At 44.0% G+C, this 16363-nt stretch overlaps 4 protein-coding genes across 11 annotated transcripts in view; 1 reads left to right on the forward strand and 3 right to left on the reverse strand.

Moving 5' to 3' along the window:
* Window positions 1–339: 339 nt before the first annotated feature.
* Window positions 340–7553, forward strand: Eb1 (microtubule-associated protein RP/EB family member 1). Of its 4 annotated transcripts, none has more exons than XM_070284467.1 (8): window positions 340–500; window positions 3962–4119; window positions 4190–4335; window positions 4602–4875; window positions 6310–6446; window positions 6504–6586; window positions 6647–6719; window positions 6788–7553. In XM_070284467.1, exons 2-8 carry the CDS (start codon window positions 3999–4001, stop codon window positions 6836–6838), a joined length of 885 nt encoding a protein of 294 aa, XP_070140568.1. In that variant the 5' UTR covers window positions 340–500; window positions 3962–3998; the 3' UTR covers window positions 6839–7553. The 4 variants fall into 4 exon arrangements, with proteins under 4 accessions (XP_070140568.1, XP_017016530.1, XP_017016534.1 ...); XM_017161041.2 differs by having other exon boundaries at window positions 6313–6446; XM_017161045.3 differs by lacking the exon at window positions 4602–4875 and adding an exon at window positions 5768–6029 and having other exon boundaries at window positions 341–500.
* Window positions 7554–7937: 384 nt separating this feature from the next.
* Window positions 7938–8809, reverse strand: LOC108070528 (CDGSH iron-sulfur domain-containing protein 3, mitochondrial). Of its 2 annotated transcripts, none has more exons than XM_017161046.2 (4): window positions 8653–8809; window positions 8452–8593; window positions 8279–8372; window positions 7938–8134 (listed from the first exon to the last, which is right to left on the reverse strand). In XM_017161046.2, the coding sequence occupies exons 1-4, from the start codon at window positions 8698–8700 to the stop codon at window positions 8011–8013; spliced, it is 408 nt and encodes a 135-aa protein (XP_017016535.1). In that variant the 5' UTR covers window positions 8701–8809; the 3' UTR covers window positions 7938–8010. The 2 variants fall into 2 exon arrangements, with proteins under 2 accessions (XP_017016535.1, XP_017016536.1); XM_017161047.3 differs by having other exon boundaries at window positions 8452–8590; window positions 8653–8789.
* A 456-nt stretch (window positions 8810–9265) lies between these two features.
* Window positions 9266–10556, reverse strand: LOC108070525 (aldo-keto reductase family 1 member B1). Its single transcript, XM_017161039.3, has one exon. The coding sequence runs from the start codon at window positions 10245–10247 to the stop codon at window positions 9312–9314; it is 936 nt and encodes a 311-aa protein (XP_017016528.1). The 5' UTR covers window positions 10248–10556; the 3' UTR covers window positions 9266–9311.
* A 453-nt stretch (window positions 10557–11009) lies between these two features.
* Window positions 11010–16363, reverse strand: part of Epac (Exchange protein directly activated by cAMP) — a 40989-nt gene continuing 35635 nt past the window's right edge. For all 4 annotated transcript variants that reach the window (XM_017161032.3, XM_017161037.3, XM_017161035.3 and 1 more), the window contains 6 exons: window positions 15442–15803; window positions 15119–15372; window positions 14888–15058; window positions 14542–14675; window positions 14065–14414; window positions 11010–13997 (listed from right to left, as the gene is read on the reverse strand). In XM_017161032.3, coding sequence (XP_017016521.1) covers window positions 13870–13997; window positions 14065–14414; window positions 14542–14675; window positions 14888–15058; window positions 15119–15372; window positions 15442–15803 — 1399 coding nt within the window. In that variant the 3' untranslated portion in view covers window positions 11010–13869. The remainder of the gene's footprint in view (window positions 13998–14064; window positions 14415–14541; window positions 14676–14887; window positions 15059–15118; window positions 15373–15441; window positions 15804–16363) is intronic.

Raw genomic sequence — 16363 nt, forward strand, 5'->3', positions numbered from 1 at the left:
GTTCATCCTGAAAGTCCTACCAGAGCCCCAGAAGCAAAAAATTCGCATTGCTTAAATCTAGATTTTAGTCAGATACTACAAATTAATAAAGAATAAACTGGTTTAGCTTATTAGGTAAGTCTTATAGGACATATAAATTTATAAAGTTAGTTTTCGGCAAGGAGCAAACCGAATTTATAGTAGTAAAAAAATTAATTTATTTGCAGTAACTTGACTTATTCTTGAAAGAAGTAAGCTAAATAATATTTATTGTAAAAAAGAATTGTCAAAATCAAAATTCTAAAGGAAATGAATCGGCGCTCTATCGGCCATCTCTAGCTACTATCGATAGCCATCCATGCCGACCTGCGCTGCGCGCCGGATGCATCAGTGTACATTTTACATCCCTAGCGCTCGTTTCATTCGTAAGACAATTTGTCAGAAAACTTGCATTTCTTTGTTTAAGATCCAGAAAACATTTAGAACACACTCAGCCCCAAGAGCCACGACCAACTGATACGGTGAGTTGACTAAGGATCCCACAGCCCATGAGTTGTCGCCCTTCCGTATGGGGGCCCCACTTCGTTCGTGTGAGTCAGTGAGCGTGCGTGCGTGTGTGTGTGTGTGGCTCCTAGCTCGGCGTTTTTTTGCAAAGAAAAAAAAAAAAAGAAGCCAAGAAGAAGAAATGGCAAAATCTAGAAGAAGCGTCAGCAGAAAAGAAAGTTCATCGGGAGCTGAGTGTGGAGTGTATGTGGCGATTTTAAAATAGCTTTGCCGAAAACTTCAAGTGCACACTTGAAGGAAATAGCTGTACACGGCGAGGAGATGCGAGATGCGTCGCTGCACATGTGTGCGTGCGTTCGTTGTATATTTAAATGTCGCCTGCTGCTGTTCCCTCCTCCAAAAATAAAATTTCGAGCGAGCGTCCCGTTCCGAGGGTGCGCGTGTGTGAGTGACTGTTAATCTTGGTCTGCGAGTGTGTGTGTGTGTGTTTGTGTACTTGCCACAGCCGCAAAACAGAGGCCGCAAAAATTCCACTGCAGCGACTAATCTGCCCCGTCATTTCCCTTTCCCGCCAGGCACACCCCGCCCTTCCTTCGGGCCACTTCCCTTCCTGGAAAGTAAGGAAACTGACCATATTTCCTTAGGCTCGTTCGTGTTTCAGGTGCAGATTGTTTTCAGATCGATGACGTCACCGCATGTGTCAACTATTTACGGTTTATCACTCAAGCCCCCGCACAAATGTGTGTGTGTCCGTGTGTGGGTCCGGCTACCAACAGTTTGGAGACTTGTTTTTGTTTTCTTTTAGATCGAGTTACTATTTATATTGGCTTAATTATCCAGTGGAGTCGCCAACGCAGCTTTCTGCTATTTTTTTATTGCTCCAACAGCTTGCCGGTTTCTTTTCGGCTTCTCCACTTAAACAAACACACTCGCACTCACATTCACATTCACGTTCACACTCTTTCAAGCGGATTTGGCTCATAATATTGGCATGTTTATTTTTTGCTCAGCGCGCAAGAGGCTGGCTTAGTGTGGTTGCCATTGTTGACACACTTCCACGGAGGAGATTGTTTCCCATTAGCGAAATTTAAATATGGATGAAATATGACGGATGATTAAGTGGGAGGCCCCATTTTGGGCAACTGGTCCCCGTTTTTCACTGCTGTTCTTGGTTTTCCCTGTTCTGCTTAATTAGTTCGTAGCCAACTTCCGCTGCACCCACCCACACTCGAGTATACAAGCGCGATCACACACACAGGCACAGCTACCCATCGACAGCGGCCTACACAGAGAAAAATATATCAGGTTGTAGATTTCATTCTAAAAGGGACTTTGTCTGAAATATTTAAATAAAAGGGAGAGTATTGTTATCTTAGTTTTTCTCCCTCCTTATATCCTATCAAACATTTTTTGAATTTTTTAAAATCACATATCTTTGTTTTAAAAATATCCTTCTTTGACTCCTTCATATAAGTAGGACCTTGTGCTGTCCTGTTTTTTTCTGTGCACAAATCTACTTGTTGTATTTGGGGCATGGCTATTGTTGTGCCTTCTGCTAGTAGGGAGCACTTAAATCAATAAAATAGCAGCAAATCGCCCCGCTTTCAAATTGGAGTTCCGCCCTTTCGGGTCAATGCACTTGGAGCGCACACACACATACACACTAAAGGTGGCGCATTACTGAAACGCTCACGGGCACAAAGCGTGGACGAAGTGAGTCGGTATATTTATAGACTGGCTCCCAAATGCCGGCTAATTCTTTATCTTGGTGGCCCACGTTCTAAGTTCTCTTTGCCCATGTTCTATGTCCCTTCTGGCCAGGCTGACATTGATAATGCCAATGAGTAATCTTTATCTGCTGCTGGCACAATGACGCTGGCGTTAGGGCAGGCAGCGGAGCGGAGCGTTGACAACGCGTCTTGTCGGAAAACAGACCAAGTTCATTGTTCGCCTGCTGTGGTCTTTGCGGATTACCCTTTACTCATTTCCCGTTTCTTCGATCGCTGTTCGGGGTTCTTGTAGGTTTTCAAGATAAATCTAGGGAACCCTTATTCCTAATAAGTGGAAGAAGGAAGTTAGCTTGCCCAAAGTAAAAGAAAATGTTGATTTATAAGCATTTACTACAAAGAAAATGGCTAAACTTTTTTAATAAGATTATCCTACAAAACCGATTAATTTAAACTCTATACAAGCTCATTGTTAACACAAATCGAAAGCTTTTAAAAACCAAGAAGCGGAATAAACTTTTCCGATAGTTTTTGATGCTCACAACTTAAATACGGTCTCAGAAAATGTTCAATACGTCAGGTTTTTAAAAAGATTTGAACATAAAAGTGCAGAAAATACAGTTTTTTTTGATATATTTAATAAGTTTTATTTTTTTTTCTAAACAATCGTTACGGCATCTTATAGAATTATTCTTGACCTTTACAATCAACTTTGGAAATTTTGAAAAAAATGTTGGTCTCCGAGATATCGTCTTTTGAATTTATATCGATGTTTTTCCATATATTTCTGAGTGTGTCGATTTTGATAATATTTATGGAAAAATAAGGATATAATTTTAAAGAAAAAAGGCAATTCGAAGATCCATAACGATTTTTTTTAAGTAAAAACTAAAAATTATCATAAGGTCAAGACAGTACCTTATGAAAGCATAACCATTGCTTTGAAAAAATAAATCGTATTGATTTTGAAGCACCTCAAAAGTGTTCATAATCCGCATTTGTTGCACTTTTAAATTGGTATATCTGAATAACCTGTCGTACAGAACATTTTTTAAGGCCATCAAAAATGATGGGAAAAGTTTATTTCGGTTCTTGGTTCTGCGATTTTCTTCAAATATTGTCGGCCTGTGTGACACTTTCTCCATAAGCTTTCCTTTACGCGGGAAAAAAAACCTTTTACTTATTCATGGCTGTAGAAAACTTGATTTCTGTAAAAACAAATATATATTTGCAACTATTCAAAATAAATATATTTTTTTTTTTTACAAAAAGAATAGGAATCACTTGAATACCTCTCTAGGTAACTACAATTCTTAAAGCAAACTTTCAAGAAAAGTGCATAATGCCAAGAGCTTCAACCGATTATAGTTTGCATTCCGGGAGATGAGTTAATTCTCCATTCGAAAAGGCCTTTCGTTTGGCTCTCGAATCTATAGCTAGTACATCCAACCCGCTAAACAACTTTCATTGGTGTGTCGGGCTAGGAATGCCCAGGCTGCAGATTCGTGGAGTGAGTGTGCAACGGTAACATGTCCAATAACAATCATTTGGCGTTCCCGCTTGCTTTGCTGATGATTATTATCGTGATCTTGATATTGAGCACGCACATGGGCCACGCTTGAATGCATCTAGAGCCAAAACAATTATTAGCTGGAGCAATTAAGAGCCGTTCATGGCAATAGCACTCCCACATGGGATTAGAGACGCTGCCCACAGAGCTCTAACCAGTCGGTTTTGTTTTATTTTTTCAGTGCCGCCTAAGAAACCAGAGGACAACACCATCTCATCATGGCTGTTAACGTTTACTCCACAAATGTGACGTCAGAGAATCTCTCGCGACACGACATGCTGGCCTGGGTGAATGATTGCCTGCAATCGCAGTTCTCCAAAATCGAGGAGCTATGCACGGGTAAGTGTGAGCTTAAGTCATCCGGAAGGCATTCTTATTGGGACGGACCCACCTTCGTTTGCCGTTTTAGGTGCCGCATACTGCCAGTTCATGGACATGCTGTTTCCCAATTCAGTGCCCGTGAAGCGTGTCAAATTCCGAACAAATCTGGAGCATGAGTACATACAGAATTTCAAGATATTGCAGGCGGGCTTCAAAAAGATGTCTGTGGATAAGGTAAGAGCAGTAATGCATGCTAGCTTTAGATTCATAGTTCCGTTTAATTCGAGATTTTTGATTTGATTTAAACCCACACACTGACACAAAAACCCGACCCAATTGCGAGACTGTGGAGTGGACTTGCAGCGCCTCGTTCCCTTGTATATTTAGCCATGAGCAGCTCCGACTGTACTAATATAACTTAATGTGTGTTGTAACTAAACTGCAATTTCCGTTACAAATCAACAACCCAATCGACTCGCTCCAAACCAACAACTGCACAGATCATACCAGTTGATAAACTGATTAAGGGACGCTTTCAAGACAACTTCGAGTTCCTCCAGTGGTTCAAGAAGTTCTTTGACGCCAATTACGACGGCCGCGAGTACGATCCCGTGGCCCAGCGAAGTGGTGTCAAGCTGGGAAATGGGAACGGCAGTAACGGAGGAAGCGGCGTGGGCAGCAGCAACAACGATCTCCATCTGATGCACCGCCGGCCCCTGCAGGCGCCCACCGGTGGTGTCAGCCGCATGCCACCACGGGCCATAGCTCACACCGGTACGGTTATGGACAGGGACTGGGCTCTGACCAGTGTTGCGGTGCTGGGAGCGGTCGTACCATTTGTTTGTCATTTCATTTTTGAGTTGCGAATTGAGCGAACGTGAAGCACGCAGCGGAGCCAAGTGAATCAATCGATCGATCTGGGATGTTCCACACCGAACACCACTCCACTTAAAACACACACACACCGCACTGATCCAAAGCAGGTGGAGCACCTCTGACTACCCAACAAGCACACACATTAAGTCGCATCCTAGCACAAAACACTTGAGTCAAAGGATCTGTTTGTTCTTGTCCCGCCTGCCAACCCACTAACCACCCGTAATCAGTGATGGGAATGATGTCCTTGGTATAACTGCAAGGATACTCGTTATAGCTTTCCAATTATTTCAAAGAATAATTTTAATGGAACGCCAATAGTTCGACCCATTCTTTAATTCCATTGAAATCGAAATTCTTCATCCTATGTGAATATTCAAGAAAAATCTAACAAGAAAAAGTCAGTAAATATTATCTATAAACAAAGTAAAATATGTAATTAAAAGAATATAATAAGAAATATATCGTCGGTTTATGGTATTACAGACATCCTGACTACCCTTTTGTCCCTCAGTTTGTCTAAAAAAACTCCATAAGACCTCGAAAAATGTACGCTAAAAATACCTTCTTTTATAGATCATATTTCCATCACTGAACTTACCTTACAACTTGGTTTTTCAATGTTTATCTGCATGGATATTACTTAGCTTTGGCTAGCCAAAGGGCATTTCGTTTGCTGTACACTCATTCGTCTATTTGTAGTACTGTATCCTTAGTTTGTTCCCAGTGCATTTGGTTTCACCACACACACTCACCTGTCTCTGCATTTTTTCACACATTTTACTTTTAGATTATACCCATTGACAAATTGATAAAAGGTCGTTTCCAAGACAATTTCGAATTCTTGCAATGGTTTAAAAAATTCTTCGATGCCAATTACGATGGCAGGGACTACGATGCCAGTGCTGTCCGCGAGGGCGCCCCAATGGGCTTCGGTTCCGGAGCGGTGAAGTCCCTGCCCGGTACTGGCTCCAGCGGTGTGGGCAGCAGCTACCGGCGTGCCCCACCGGCAACGACGCGTCCGGCGGCGACGACATCTGCAGTGAAGCCCAGTATGTTGTTTTCGGTTTGGTTCTCAAGCTCTTTATTCCCTAAACCCCAGCTTTTCCTCCTCGCATCTTCATAATGTACACAATCTACATACCCACATGATGTGTTCTACGTAGATCGCTCCCAAGCCTCTTAACAAACTTAATGCACCCCCAAAGTATACACAAACAAATGAAACGCGAAAAGTTGATCTGACTGTTTTGAGTGTGCTTCACGTTTGTTAAATCCATGAGCTTTTACTGGCGAGGTATCTGCATACTAACGCCCTCCCGTTTCCTTCAGCAGCCACCAAGGTGATTTCACGTACGAACAACGTCGCGCCAGCGAGCAGAGTAGCCGCCGCCGCCACAGGCACGGTGAAGAAGAACGATTCAGGAAGCTCAGTCAACAATCAGCAGATTGAAGAGATGTCCAACCAGGTGGGTGATAATGAACAAAACAATCAAGAATCTGATGCTAATAATGTTGATTACCAGGTCATGGACATGCGCATAAACATGGAGGGATTGGAGAAGGAGCGCGATTTCTACTTTTCCAAGTTACGCGACATTGAGATCCTGTAAGTCGACTTGCTCTAGTCCTAGACCCCTGATCCGATTCCCCCTCTCCTCCTTTCCAGTTGCCAAGAGGCTGATGACGCAGAAGGGCATCCGCTTATTCAAAAGATTTTGGACATCTTATATGCGACTGAGGTAGGTCATGTCCGTACACTTAGCCTCCCGGAGTTACAGTCCTATTCACATCTAATTCTCGATTTCAGGATGGTTTTGCGCCGCCAGACGATGCACCACCAGAGGACGAGGAGTATTAATTTAAAGCAAGAAAGGAACAACCCACGAAATTCATTTGCTGCATATATATATTCAAAACATAAGTCAAGAGCAAAATACAGGAGATGATACAAGCGAGAATAAATCCATACTAATACGTATAGTGCATGATTCACGGCGACGAGGTGTTGACAGAGCTACTGTTGTTATGAAATCGAAGATTGTTTGAGTACTAAATTAGCTGGAGCTTAAAACAATAGTTTGCAGAGTTTTCGACACAAAATTTTTGTGAACTTGATACTGCACCCTGCTATAGCGAATCTATGTAAAAACAACAACACCGAAACTACATTTTTCGTACTTTTGCAGAGTGTAATAAAAGCGAGATTCACAGCCGAAATAGTTGATTAACCATTATATATTAAGGATTTTTCGCTATTCTGTACATCACACACTTAAAAATCAGTTGTAATGCACTTATAATGTTGCTAACTATGCTTGTTTTGCCGACTTGTCATGTTTTGAGTGTTGTATTTATGTAGTGGATCGATCGAGCCGAATTTGTATAATGTATGAACTTTTGATTTCTAATGTTAAATGATTAATTATTGGCGGCTGCATAACAAAACGATTATATATAATAAGTGATTATTTGCTCTCAATGATTCAGTTCTATGTTTATGTGTAAAAAACTGGTAGAACAACGTTAAAAGTTTAAATAAAAAACGGAGCCTCTTTATAATTTCTAAAAATAAACATTTTTTTGATTTGTGGATTTCATATTTAAACGGAACTTTACGACATTGTTTGTACGACATATTTTGTAACAGTTTGCAAAGTCGTACGAAAGTAAGTTCTTAAAATAACAAGATGAGTAGCGCCATTTTAGGTTTTTTTTAGGATGCATATCTCCAGGTTGTGTTGAAAAGCAAGAGAGAACTCTAACATATTTTTTTAGAAGACTTTTAGACCTGATCTATAGCACTGGCTTAATCTTTGTTATTATAAAGTCTTTGGTCCAACTAACCTAGACCTACAGTTAGTACATGGAATGTATGTCGGTTGATGGATCACCATGTGAAGCATTCAGTAGAGTGTAGAATTGACGCTCTTTAATCTAAAATAAAAACCATATCTTGCTTGATTCAAAATTAACGCATTTTTCATTTTTACAGAATCGAATAGCAAACGAGCTTATCACATTATCCTTAAACTATTTGACGGCTGTCTGGATGTGCGGTTGCTTATGAGTGCCGTCGCAGAAGGGTCTGTGGGAGGTCTGCTTGCAGTTGCAGAGCCAGTAGTCGCCGGTTTTCTCCACTTTGAAGCGAATGGGTCTGAGAACATTAAAATTATTAGTTATAGGGCGATTCCAATGCCATAAAAAAGGAGAATCATTAAAGATATTCATTTAAATTATGGAATTGTGATTTAAGTTATCAAATCAATCGTTTATAGACCTTATTATAATAACATCTTACCTCTGCTTTATCTTCAGGAACTCATTCTTGTGCATGCCATCGCACAGGGGCTGAGATTTGGATTTGCCGCACAGGCACCAGCTGTAGGTTTTGTCTGTCGGCGAAGGCAGTGAGTTGTGGTTATGTAAACACATCTGGAGAGGCCCGGATTTTCAGGGTTGTGTGAAACATACCTTTGTCCAGGCTTATTTTGAATGGTCGCTTGTCGAAGATGGCCCCATTCTCCTTCTGCAAAACGGCGGTTTGCTTATCCTCCAGGAGGTTCTTGGGTATTGTTTTGGCGCTGGCTGCATCCTTAGAGTTGAAACGCACCTGCTGTGGTTATATGTTTTTGATGTTTATTAGGGTTCTTTCATGAATATTGGTATAAGTACCTGTAGCATCAACGATGAACGCAAGTTTAGCCTTAATATTATAGACATGTTGCGGGGGTTTATTTATTTATTTTTTATTTCTATTGGAATCTGCTAGGGATGGGCCACTGAAAGTATCGATAATTGTTCGCCGATTGCTGCTGTCTGGTCATACTACTATTTTTTTTTAACGTTTTAAGTACTTAATTTCTTGTCTGCTGCCAACTACAATTAAAATTACGTGAAAAGCACTCGAAATACATAGATTAAATCTGCATTCTTAATGAGGTTCAGCTAAAGAAAAGGTAGGATCTCTTCAGGTGGGCGGCCAGTGTTAGAAAACTTCCGAGTTCTCTGTTATAAGAAAGCTCTGTTATCGTTATCGGTGCCCAAGGTCGCCTTTCAAAAATTTGATTTCACAATTCCAGAATGCTTCACTGATAAGAGGAGATGGGATTCGGATTCGGATGCGCCTGGCAGGCACTATCACAGCTGCTCATCTGAATGGGAACTCGTACTCGTTGGGCGCCGAATACTGCTAGCTGGCAGAAGCACACGCAAGATACTCCAGATAAGACTATTTATCAAGCGGCCCCGTTAGACAAGCTGATTAGCCCCTGGCCGCTCCGAGATCTCTACGTAATACACTTTATTTTATACAAATACAAATACTATGGTGTCTAGAACTCGTCGTGGAACGGGTAGAACTTATGCCCGGCCATACCGGAGAACGGCACCGTTCGCTGGCCCGTGTGGTACTGCTCCATGCTCCGAACGTCCTCTGGACTCAGCTCGAAGTCGAACACCTGGAAGTTCTCAGCGATGCGACTCTTGTTCGATGACTTGGGCAGCGGCACCACGCCCAGCTGGACCAGGTAGCGCAGGCAGATCTGCGCCGTGGTCTTGCCGTACTTCTTGGCCAGCTGCTGGGCATGCTCGTCGTAGATGAAGGGCGGCCACTGGCGGGCAGGCTGGGGGCGAGCCAAGGGACAGTAGGCGCAGATGACCAGGCCGTGCCGCTTGGCATGTTCCCGCAGCTGGCGTTGCTGGAATCCCGGGTGGCACTCAACCTGGTTGACTACCGGGCGGATCCGACAGTTCGCCAGCACCCGTTCGGTTTGCGCCGCATTAAAGTTGGACAGACCGATGCTCCGCGCCAGTCCGAGGTCCACAAGCTTCTCCATCGCTGCCCAGGTGTCCAGATAGTCGACGTCCGTCAACTCGAGGGTGCCGTGCACGTTGCTGTCGTTGTGGAACTTCTGGCCCACCGGCATGTGCATCAGGTACAGGTCCACGTAGTCCAGGCCAAGGTTGCTCAGGCTCAGGCGGCAGGCGCGCTCCACCAGATCGGTGTCGTGGTGGATCCCGCCCAGCTTGGTGGTCACAAACACGTCGTCGCGCGAGATCACCCCCTCAGCGATCTTCTCGGCGATCGCCTGGCCCACCTCCGCCTCGTTCTCGTAGACGAAGGCGGTGTCTATGTGCCGGTAGCCCACGTCGAGGGCGTGACGCGTGGAGTGGTATGCGTCCGACTCGAACGACTTCCAGGTGCCCAGGCCGAAGATCGGCATCTCGCGGCCGTTGCTCAGCTGGACGGTGGGAGCCAGATTGGTCATCGTGTGTCGGATGCGCTGATAATTAGTGGTGTGCAAATTGAACGCTTCTGGGTCGCTGTGATTACGCTACGGGTCTCGGTCTATCTGCTCTGAGGCGGCAATCTGTTCCAGCACGTCGAAGGCTTCGCGGACAACTGTTGGCCCGCTCAGCCGGTTTCGTTGATTTTGTCACGGCGCTCGAGCAGCTGCTGTGTCATCCGATGGCGTCATTGACGACTCACGGTTATTCCCAGCGAGCGAAAGCTCCATCCCCGAGCTTTTCGGCGCGCATTTTGAATTCTAAAATTTGTAAGTATTTTCTCAGCTTCGCCTTGATGTCATATACGAAGCATCACAAATGATCCCTTGATCCTGTCCAATAAGATATCTTGCAAACTTAAAGATTCTGATACTAGGTGAGTGTACTGTACTACTGTAGGTGGAAGTCTCTGATGAACTTGTCCTGACTTGAAGACTTTTGAAGAGGCATCCGGCTTCCGTTGGGATGAATTAGAGCTATTTATAAAGGTGAACGCACTTTGTGTCTATGTTTTAATGTATGAAAAGGGAACTATATTAAGTATTTACAACAAAAACAGGACAGAAAGCATATTTGGGAAGCCGAAAGGACTTCATACATTACCACTTCATAACCCTTAAGTGTTCCTGCTAAATCGACTGAAGTAACATAATTGACTTCCTATTAAATCCAATATTATCTGTTAAATATGAAAATCAGATCAAATCATATCCTTTAGATCGAAATTCAAAGACGGAGCGGACTGCTAACACATAAATCTTTATTCGAATATTAGTTAAGTTCAAAATGTTAGACATTCAAAGATACATGGTGGTTTACACTTAGTTTCAACATTGAAGGTTTGCGTTAAAATATTTAGTTCGCTTTGCATAAATCTCACTTGGCTGATCGCATTAAGGGTGTACTTGTACAATTAATTAGTATATGTAATCTGGTGGTTAGTGGGGCTAAAAGATCTCGCACAATGTGGATGTTATTAAGTTTAGGTTGTTCTTGCTGGGAGCTCCTTCGCTCCATAAGTTACTCTATGGATTTAGTTACCTCTAAGTTGTTTGTTGGTGTTGTCTTCTTACTGTGAGCTCCGTGGAGCCGTCTCTCCGATACTGCTTTACGAACTATTTACTCTATTTCTATTTCACTATATGGTAGGTAAGTAAACTTTTGAGATTGTTTTGCGTTAGACATGTAAACACTGATTTGAACATTTAGTGGCTATTACTAGTTGCAGCTGAGACTTTCGCTAGCTGAATATAACTGATTGGCATTAGCTGTGTTTCGGGTAACGGAGGTATTTACGTATAGCTTTAATAAATCTGTCTGTGTCGTTACATTTATGCAAAGTGCCTAGGTAATATTGAAAAAATAAACGTTTGTAGAGCTATTTTTGAGATTGTCAAATCGAATCACAAGTAAAATTTGGAATTTTCTTATTTTGGAGTACTTGCATATATGTTAGATTGGTATAAGTCCTATATATAGAATATACATATGTGTATGTTTGCTGAAAGTGCACAACAATAACAAAAGGGATTGCGTATTGTTGGTATTACTCTAACATAGCAGTAGTCAAAAATATAGATACATTTGACACATGAGGGTTTTTCCTTTTTTTGGAAACATGTTCTTAACTAGACATATACGCCGCCGCGCCACGCCGCCGCCGCCGCCGATTTTTGCCTTATTTGACGCGCCGCCGCCAAATTATGAAAATAACGGCGCGCCGCGGCGCGCCGCTGGTGCGGCATCGGCGCAGCTTCAGCGCGGCCTTCAGTGTCATTGTTCTTTATAAAACTTTAAAAAAAATAAATAACTCATTAAAATGGCCTTTTTGCCTTATTTGACGCGCCGCCGCCGCCGGTTCTTTCTGACTACTACGCCGCCGCCGCCGAGTCATTTTGACCTCTACGCCGCCGCCGATGCCTTTAACCATCGGCGTAAACCTCTATTCTTAACACTGGAAAAGGTCCTACGAGCTACATGTTGGATTTTTGAATATATTCTTCTTCTACCTTTAGGCTTAAAGAGTTGTGTTACTTAGATCGAAGGTTTCCTCAGAGGATTGGTATTACGTCTACACAATTCTATGGGGATGATTGTGACACATTCTACCCGTTCTCGTAGCACATGGTGTAGATAAAGTAATTAAAGGCTTTCGAACTCTGGCTTACGAACTGTTCCATACTAAAATTGGTGTTACTTTGCATGTAAATCAATCCTAAATGTTTACACTTCTTTAATTATCAAATAAACAATATTGTTTCGTCTGACCCGGTTCGCTATATCTATAAAAGTTTCCTTGAAAATTCGTTTGCTCTTTGTATTGTTTGTATTTTATCTTTTTGTTTTGTTGGGAGAAACCACTCGATACCTAATGTCTTGGAGCTTAGTGAGGAAGAAACTATTATACTTTATACGATATTATACTACACGATGCATAGTGGTCAGAATGTAGGTTACATCTACAAGTTTTGGTTTTAATTAGTGATATATCGTTGTTTGAGAGACCTTTGTTTGGAAGAGGAGTTGGTTAAGAAAGGTAACTACGATTCTAGGGATATCTACGACTTCTTACCACAACTATCAATTGGTTCTTGCACAGGAGTCCCTGTTTTAGCTTGGGTCTCCTCCAGTTATGCAGCGAAAAACCACTTAGCTTTGCATTAGCCTGACGTTGACACTCAAAGTAATCACACCAAATATACGCATGTGAATGAATTCAACTTGCTCTACACATATACATATACATATGTACACGACTACAACTAATAAGGTCCCTCTCCAGTGTTTAATGCTTTCGATGCATCTGCAAATGCACGTTTATACCATACTTAAGGTCAGAATTTTGTACAAAATAAAACAAATAAATGTGTGGTGTAAATAAATATTAATAAATGGTTTTGTATTTCTGCGAGTCACGGTACACAGGGGGGCGTAAAGAACAACCCAATGAAAATGAAGGTCCGAAACTAAGGGTACAATAACTTATTTGCTATGTAGCTTACATGTTAATAACTAGCTTCAACTAGACTGTTTAATAGTAGGTTTTAGTTGGGGCTTTAAAAAAATAGATTCCATGCTCTCGGCTACGTTATACAATTATACAAATTATTTTACTAGCTTGCGTAGGAGTTATGTGGTAAAGTTTCGTAGGAAATTATGCAGTTTAGTGCTGTTTGTTTTGATGTTGCCTCCTCTAAATGTTTAGTATCACACACGTCCAAGTTTTGTTTGTATTCGTTTCAGCTCCCGCCGGGATTGCCGAATTTCAAATTTGTTTGCCATCTTTCGTTTTGTACTAAAGCAAAAAGTTTGTCGTTTGCATTGAAATGCATTTGGGGTTCAGTTCATTAGAAGATTGAGATAGTTTCCAAGTTGGGCCATAGATATGCCGTGGCTTAGGCTAATGCGAATGCGGATGTGAATGTGGGTGAAAGTTGGTCCGGGCTGTGGGTGCTGGGGCCCAAATTGGCATCCCGCCCGGCTAAGCTCATAACTGTGCAGCTAATTGCAGTTTGATTAACACACACTCAGGGTTAGACACTTAATACGCGCTACAAGCTAATCCGATAACGGGGCATTCGGGGCAGGGGCCCTTCCCGGGGCTTAGAGCTTCCTGGTGGGCTCCACCTTCTGGGACATGGCCGTGAGCACCCGCTGGTTGTCGATGACGCGGAAGCTACTGATGTATGACCGCACCTCGCCCTCGCTCTTCGGCGAAGGTGGCTCCAGCCCTGTCGTAAATCGAATTCAATTAGAAGACTGCCTGGGCTCTAGTAGGCCTTGGAAAACTATGCTTACCCAGACTCCTAGAGCGGCAGAAGCGTATAGTGCGCATCGTCTGGGCCATCATGTGCATCTTCTCGAAGTTCACCAGGCCGTCCAGGCTGGTCTTGTTGCCCTCGTGGGCGAAGGTCATGTCCTTGAGGAGCAGCGGCATGAATGGAATCAAAGGCGGCTGCAGCTTGCCAACGAACACGCGGTACGCCCTATGGTTCCGGCTGGGATCAATCAGCGCCTCGAATTCCTGGAAGATCTTCTTGAACTTTGAAGGGATCTTCTCCCAGGTCTGCTGCAGCCGGGTCACCGCCATATTGGACAGACCCATTACCACGGCAAAGAAGGCGTTTAGATTTTGGTACTCCTTGCAGCTAAAAAGAAATTTTGGGGTCATAAGTAATAAGTAAGTCATTTTAAATCCTCTAAAGAAAAAATCAGGGAAGAAAGCTAGGTTAAAATTCCTCCTCAATTGCCACCTTAACTTTTCGAATTACTTACTAGGCTGCAAGTTTGATGAACTTCCGCACTAGGCCGACCCTCTTGCTCAGGCTGGGCGTGGACACCAACTCAGTGACTATCCAGTACTGAACCTCGTTGAAGCGACGCAGGAAGACATCCAGGTTGGCCGTGATCTGTGGGGGGGGGGGGAAAAGAAATTCGATCAAGACGAGAACCTTGGCTGACGAAAGTTTCAAAATAGTTTCGAGCCTTCATTTAATTACGTTGAGAGGCAAAGTCTGGACTAACTTAATTTGCCAGCAGATGACAAATGGCAACAGTGTTGCGGCAGGCTAATTGCCCAAACGAGACTTCTGGGACTTTCGGCCAAGTTGTGCCCTCTTACCTTGCCAAAATGGTGCCGCCCGAAGGTGTGGTAAAGCAATTCATACTCGTGAACGGCCCAGAAGAGGTCCCACTCGAACAGGGTGATGTGGTAGGCCAGCTCCTTGGTGCTCAGAATTTCCAAGTCGATGTCCACGCCCTCAGTGGGGCATTCCTGCTCCTGCAGTTGCGTCTGCAGAAGGATATGGGTAAAGAATCTTCAAGATAGTATGGCCTCTGGGGAAACACTCACCAGCGCGTCTAGGTGATCCTTGACGGAGACAAACAGGCGGCCATTGAGCGACAGGCCTGTGGGGATGCTAACGTCGTTGTCCTTAAACACAGAGCGCTCCCCGTTCGACTTGACCTCGACGAGGACGAGGTCCTCGGGCCCCCTGTTAAGCTGCAGCTTATCGGCGGCGCAGGCCTTGATCAGCTCAGCCGTGGTGTGCATTGGGAAGCGCAGGGTGCAGTAGGTGTGGTCGGCGCAGTAGACCCGGAAAATGACTGAAAGAAACCAGAGCATTTTTGGGATTCTCCTACCGGACTAAGGATATTTTTACGTTAGATACTTACTGTCATCGTCCGGCCGTATGACTGTCTTCGATGGCGTCGCATTGCCGCTAAAGAGGCAGATGGGCTGACCATTCGGCGGCAGCTTCCACTTCTGGCCGGCGTTTTGGTTGCGGTCCTCCTGGTAACGCGCCATTTGGGTGAGCACGTTGTGCACGATGCTGGTCTCCTCGTTCAGGTCGGGATCCGCCTCTACCTCGGCGGCCAGGTCCTCGATGAAGTCGCAAACGCTGGGCTCCTCGAAGGCAGCGTGGCGAACGGCCATGACCCACTTCTGCATGAACTGGATGACGCGCTTCTTGAAGTTGATTATATACTCACGATCCTCGGGCGTTTGGGCCTCTTCGTGGGCGTCGCAATGAAAGGTGCACAGCGGTTAAGGAGAAACCAATTTCATTTGGGATTGGGAATCGGATTTAGAATGTGATTTGCCAGGGTCAGCCAGTCCCAAAGTGGGTTTACTGTCTTGGGGAATCTGTTTATTGATTTCTTTCCCGCCCTCACTCCCACCTTGTTAATGTTATTCTTGTTGTTGGTGGCGCCTGCTTATTAAACACATCACGTATTTCGATGCAGATTGTGGGATTAGTTTCAGGCATCGTTGACCAGGGCTCCCCCATCCTCCTTCATCCCCGTTCCAGGCACTCCGAAAATGCTGACCCATCGCCCTGGCCAAGTCATCATTGCGGCTTTTGTTTCTGCCGAAGTTGAACTGTTTCGAAGGCCTGAGCCTTTGCCAAACGGAAGTGTCGCTTGTTAGCGTTTTCTGCTACACTTGAACCCGGAGCCAGAGGCCAGAAAAAGCAGCACCCCTGCCGCTGGCCGGGATAGGGGTCATGTGTGGTGGCTCGCGTGCTGCCGGCACTTAAGCTGTCGCCGTGGAAATGCCCTCTATTCCAACCAGGGGAACGTGACTCGGGCGCGA

Source organism: Drosophila kikkawai, chromosome 2L, assembly GCF_030179895.1.
Source record: "Drosophila kikkawai strain 14028-0561.14 chromosome 2L, DkikHiC1v2, whole genome shotgun sequence".
Classification (NCBI taxonomy): domain Eukaryota; kingdom Metazoa; phylum Arthropoda; class Insecta; order Diptera; family Drosophilidae; genus Drosophila; species Drosophila kikkawai.

Coding starts and splice junctions, on each gene's coding strand:
- Eb1 (XM_070284467.1), top strand. CDS start 3,999: ATGGCTGTTAACGTTTACTCCACAAATGTGACGTCAGAGAATCTCTCG. Junction 4,120..4,189: donor AATCGAGGAGCTATGCACGG/GTAAGTGTGAGC, acceptor TTGCCGTTTTAG/GTGCCGCATACTGCCAGTTC. Junction 4,336..4,601: donor AAAAGATGTCTGTGGATAAG/GTAAGAGCAGTA, acceptor ACAACTGCACAG/ATCATACCAGTTGATAAACT.
- LOC108070528 (XM_017161046.2), bottom strand. CDS start 8,700: ATGTCTATAATATTAAGGCTAAACTTGCGTTCATCGTTGATGCTACAG. Junction 8,594..8,652: donor GTTCATCGTTGATGCTACAG/GTACTTATACCA, acceptor ATATAACCACAG/CAGGTGCGTTTCAACTCTAA. Junction 8,373..8,451: donor CAAAATAAGCCTGGACAAAG/GTATGTTTCACA, acceptor CTTCGCCGACAG/ACAAAACCTACAGCTGGTGC.
- LOC108070525 (XM_017161039.3), bottom strand. CDS start 10,247: ATGACCAATCTGGCTCCCACCGTCCAGCTGAGCAACGGCCGCGAGATG.